At 42.1% G+C, this 5638-nt stretch overlaps 1 protein-coding gene across 9 annotated transcripts in view; it reads right to left on the reverse strand.

Annotated features, from left to right (window-relative positions):
• The window catches only part of GRIP1 (glutamate receptor interacting protein 1), a 493469-nt gene that overhangs the window by 47897 nt on the left and 439934 nt on the right, over nt 1-5638 (reverse strand). For all 9 annotated transcript variants that reach the window (XM_019514681.1, XM_019514682.1, XM_019514680.1 and 6 more), the window contains 2 exons: nt 2889-2958; nt 2450-2595 (listed from right to left, as the gene is read on the reverse strand). In XM_019514681.1, coding sequence (XP_019370226.1) covers nt 2450-2595; nt 2889-2958 — 216 coding nt within the window. The remainder of the gene's footprint in view (nt 1-2449; nt 2596-2888; nt 2959-5638) is intronic.

The raw sequence follows: 5638 nt of genomic DNA on the forward strand, positions 1-5638 counted from the left end.
TTCTTGACCAACCTGATTTCGTTCTATGACAGGGGACAGGCTCCATGCATTGGGGGGGGACACACCAGCAGATGTGATATACCTTGATTTTAGCAAGACTTCTGACAATGTCTCTCCAGACATTCTTATTAATAAGCTAAAAAAATACAGGCTAGATGAAGGTGTAAGGTGGATCCATAACTGCTTGGATCACTGTCCTCAAGATTAATCATTAATGATTCAATGTCTAATTGGGAGGGGGTATCAAATGGGGCTCCCTAGGGGTCTGTCCTGAGCCTAGTACTGTTTAATGTTTTCATTAATGATTTGAGTGATAGGATTGATTAGCAAATTTTCAGATGATAGCAAGTTGATTGCAGGCACTGACAAGTAAGGCGAGGATCCAGAATGACCTTGATAAACTGTTGAAGTAGTCTGAAATCAACTGAATGATATGCAACAAAGACAAGTATAAAGTGCTGCATTTAGGATTGAACAATTGCACACACACATACAGACTGGGGAATGATTAGTTAGGCTACAGGTAGTGCAGAAAAGGAGCTGGAAATTACAGTGGACAATAAGATGAATACGAGTCATGAAAGCCCAATAGCATATTGGGTTGTATTAACAAGACTGTCACCTTCAAATCAAGGGAAGTGATCCTTCCACCCTATTTGGCATTGGTGAGGTCTCACCTGGACTACTGTGTCCAGCTCTGGACGTTGCACTTGCAGAAAGATATGGACATATTAGAAAGAGTCTAGCAGAGAGCAAAAACAATTGCTTGAGGTCTGGGATGTGCAAGAACGTATAAGGAAAGGTTGAAGGAACTAGGACTATTTAGTCTAGAGAAGACAGAGATGGGTATTTGATAACAGTCTTTAAATACCTGAAGGGAGATTATAAAGAGGATGGGGAAAGACATCTTTGCAGCAACAGGGGACAAGGACTTAGGAGCAAAATCTCAAATTAAAGCAGGATAAATTTACTTTGGGATGGCTTTCTATAGTGGTTAAGCACTGGAACAGGCTACCCAGAGAATCTGCGGAGTCTCTACCCCTGGAAATTTTTAAGGGCAGACAGAAAAAAGCTCTTGACCGAGATGATTTAGTCAAAGATGATCCTACCTTAAGTAAGGAGCTGGACAAGACGACCTCCTGAGGACCCTTCCATCCCTACTTTTCCTATGATTCTAAAGTAGAAGACAGAGGCCAAGGGTACTATAAATGTCTAAAAGACACCTCCAACTGTGTACAGAGAAAAGCTCTTAAATCTCCAACTGCTTACAGTAAACACCTGTTCTCAGTTACCTGTCTAAAATGGTCTTCAGTTTTCTCCCTTCCTAAGGCAGAGGTTCTTTGAGTTCCATAAAAGACTCATCAGTGAGGGACCATATTTTTGTCATGGTTTTGCCACACTGGGATCTATGGCTCTCTCTTAGGTGTTACTGTACTACAAATAGTAATTGCTGTATTTACTCAAATATAAGACAAAGAAGTTTAGGGAAGAGGCAGAGACTAGGGAGTTGTGGGGAAGGGGCAGAGACTGGAAGGAACAGGAGGGAGGGCCAGAAGCTGTAAAGAGCTGGGTGTGGGAGGGTGGCAGTGGGGGCAGGAAGGCTGCAGGGGGCAGAAGTGGATGGAACAGAGGGCAAGGGGGGCACCTGACTCCCCCCCACCCCAGACACTGCTATCCTTGTTGCAGCAGTGAGGCGGGGGGTGTTCAAGAAAACCCTACAATACTTAGATTCCATACCTGGAAAATTACAACAAATGACAACATTGTCCATATACAGAATCCAATTATTGGGTGGTCAGCTTATATTCAGGGTCTTGTATTTGACTAAATATAGTAATAACAGCAGCTATTGTAATTGGACTGACCTGATCCAATTTTTTGGTATTATATTGCCCAGTAGAACTCCCTCTGTGTGCACTTCTATGGATCATGTGACCTGGGGGTAGAAACTGGTATACCCAATGGTATTTATTTCAGTTCACCTTTATGGGCTGAACCTGCAAAGTATCTAAGAATCCATCTAACTTTGGGCATATGAGCCCTACAGAAGCCAAAATTATAGATTTAAGATTAAATATACTCTTAACTGTACTGCTGGATCACGAACAGGGCTGTTGGCAATTCATGGGATACAAGAAGCCACCCTATGCATGATTCCCAGAATCGGAGAGAGAGACTTAGCTGGCAACATGAAAGCAAAACCAACGTTATGAGGGGAAAGCATCTTACTGGAATACAGAATAGTTTCTATTGCAAAAAAGTCCCTGTTGGCAACATTGCCATGGAGATAATTTCAGATTGGACAGCCCCTTATGTTTAACTTACTCTGACATTTTTAATTGTCATTAATAAATGTAAACAACATTTAACAAAAGTCCTTAACTGCAATCTACCTATTAAACAACAATTCTATGCTCTAAAAGATTTGTAAGTGCAAGAACTGTAATACCAGAGTTATCTTCATCTTTGCGGATCTTTAGCTTTACAAGGTCTTCACAGTGTTGAAGGATCTGAACAGCATCTTCCATGGAGCAGTTGTCTAGTCGAATATTGTCTATGGCAAGCAGTTTATCACCAAGCTCTAGTGTTCCAGTTCTGTTAACAAATAAACAATATTACATGGTCATTTTTACTACAATTTTAACATTACATTAAGGCACATTCAAACTTGTCCTTTTAATGATTTTAAAATTGAAGTAGGTTTGTGTATGGGAAACAGTCAGTCTAAACTACTGGAGATTAAAAACATATTTATTCTTCCAATAAAATCATTCAGTTGATTTGTAAGCTTGAGAGATGAACACTTATAATACTTTCCACATGTGCAGAAGTTAAATGAAATACAAGCTGGAAGCAACAGACTTTTGCTGTGAGTTTAGAGTTCTCACCTGTGAGCAACGCTTCCTTTCTTGATATCAGAAATAACGAGAGGGTCACCTGGTTTTCTACTGGATGGAGCTGTAGAAAAAGAACAAACATACAGCCTTTTAGATACATACATGACATGGATACACGTATTTTTTTTATATATATATATATATATATATATATATATATATACACACACACACACACACACACACACACAACATATTACATACACACATTATCTCTCTCTCTTTCTGTCTTTCTTACACACACACACACACACACACACACACACACACACACACACACACACACACAGAATTTATTAAGGCTGCAAGATCACGATCAAGCTCTTAGAGGATAAGAAATCCCACAATTAAGGTTGCTCATGTTATTTTAATTCAGCCCAACTGGACGTGTGTTATGACTGAGCCCAGGTGTGTCCTTGGATGACTTTCATGAAACAGCTACACCACATGGCCACCACTTAGAAAGGCAGCACTGTACTTTTCCCAGTACAACCTAACGGAGAACCCCATAAATAAAATAAGCTATACAGAATAAAGGTCATTTTGCCAACATGCTGGCATAATTGTGTTTTATACTAGAAGCTTTGCCCCAGTGACTCACTTGATCACAAACTGCACTTCATTATAGTCATGACCAACAGAGTATACCTACAGCACATAACTGCCCACAGTCTTTTATCATGTGTTCACATACTTCATTCAGTGCTCAAGATGCTACAGGTGAATGCATGCAAACAGATTTGATTCTGATAGATGGTGGGGGGAAAACCTTGCATACACAGAACAGTTTCAGATTCTGATGCTACTACCCAACTGATTCTATTAAGCAAGATTCTGTCAAGTTGCAATACCTGTAGTACAATGCTGTTGGTTTGGTTGATGGATCTTAATGATAAAAGTTGTCTGAGTATACTCAGCAAGATTTAATAATCAACAGCATATTTGACCTGCCACTGCCAGAGAGCTGTAGCATTTTGAATGAACTACCACACTACTGAGCAGCTTTGGCTCTGGTTTTGGCAGGTACAGTTACTTGCCTGCCTGTAAGTGCATGGTGGGAACAGAGAAGAAGGATGATAAGATGGATCAGCTGTCCCTAAATAAAATTTTCTTGCAAAAGTTTCACTTTCTCATATCTGAAACCATGAACAAGCATGGCCTGATGGAAGAGCACATTTTCAGAGCAGTGGTTAGCAGTCATTGTATGCTGAAGGTCGAAATGACCACCTCATGTGAGAGGTGGAGGGTGGGTAGCCACTAGGATCCAGCTGCTGCTGCTGCTGCTCCTCCCTGCAGCAACATGGGAAAAGCTCCAACCACTTCTCCTTACAGTGAAATAGGGAAAGCACCTGCTGCTAAAGCCCCACATTCATATGCCAGATCAAATTGCTCCATTGCCATACCTGGCCTTCGGGTTGCATGTTGCCAACCCCTGCTCTAAAGACTAAGCAGCAGTAGTGTAACTGAGGGCAAGCAACTGAGGCAGTAGCTGGGGAGTGTGTGCTAAATAGCTGTTGACACAGCTGGCAAATGGCCGCTGGCTGGATTGCTTTCGGAAGCATCCCAGCACGTAGCACCATCCTCTGTATAGAACTACCCTGTTACCCTAAAGAAAGCTCATGCTATAGCTACAACATCAACACAGCAATGGAAACGGCTTCCATCTTTGTTCCAAAGCATGTGGTCTTTGCCATCTGGAAGCTTGACCGCTCCAACTGCTATTCATCAGTAGCTAAGCAATATGGTGAGAGTAGGCTGACTGCTTCGTGTTGTTAAGGAAGTGTGCACTGGAAGTTGCATGTTATACTGCAAATGCTGACATGATTACCAACAGCTTCATAAGCAAAAAGTTCCCCTACAAACTGAGACAACTGATAGAAACCATATTCCTATTTTGTGACCCCTGTGCTCTAAGGGCATTTATACATATACCTTTCTGTCCTGTGACATGCTGGAGATCTGCCACTTTGGAGCAGACTATTAATCGAGTCTGCTCCGCATGCGAGCTGATGCGCACTGCCTTGCACTACATGCAGTTGTACAAGTGGTGAAATGCACGTCAGCGTGCAGAAAATGGTGACACTGCGCTTTTTGAAATGCATGCCACTGCCATTTTTCTTTGCGCTGACATGCATTTTGCTGCTTATACAACTGCATGCATCGCAGCGCTGGGCGATTGCACATGTAAAAAAGTCCTAAGGCCTGAGCTAAGTCACCAGCAGCTTCCAGAATGGTAATAGAAGAAGGCCTTGAAAAGTTTGGATGGCAGGCCCCTTAGGAGTTCATGTCTCTTATTTAATGAAAAAGGACAGATTTATTTCCACTGGCCACTGTGCAGTACATCAGAGGCATTAGCATTTCCATCTGTTGTTCTAGGAAACCCAGACTGCCCACTATTGTTCTGCCTGATAAAGCCTTTATCAGACATTTGGGATGCAGGACAAGCCTTAGCAGCTGCAGAATAATGACAGTGTAAATTTGAGACCAAAAGGTGACTGCTGAAGGGGAAACTAGAGGCTGCTGTGCAATATCTCCTTCAATTAGAATTGGGTCTGGTATGCTGTACAGTGCTTGTGAGAGCAAAGGAGAGAGTCTTGGTGAGGGTCGGGAGAAGAGAAGAGGCACAGAGACTTTCAGGAGACTGAACAGCCAGCAGGATGCCTGTCCAAAATGAAAATTGCCATGTAGATTACACACACACACACACACACACACACACACACACACACACACACACACAC

This window comes from Gavialis gangeticus, unplaced genomic scaffold (assembly GCF_001723915.1).
Source record: "Gavialis gangeticus isolate Ggan-Ray unplaced genomic scaffold, GavGan_comp1, whole genome shotgun sequence".
Classification (NCBI taxonomy): Eukaryota; Metazoa; Chordata; order Crocodylia; family Gavialidae; genus Gavialis; species Gavialis gangeticus.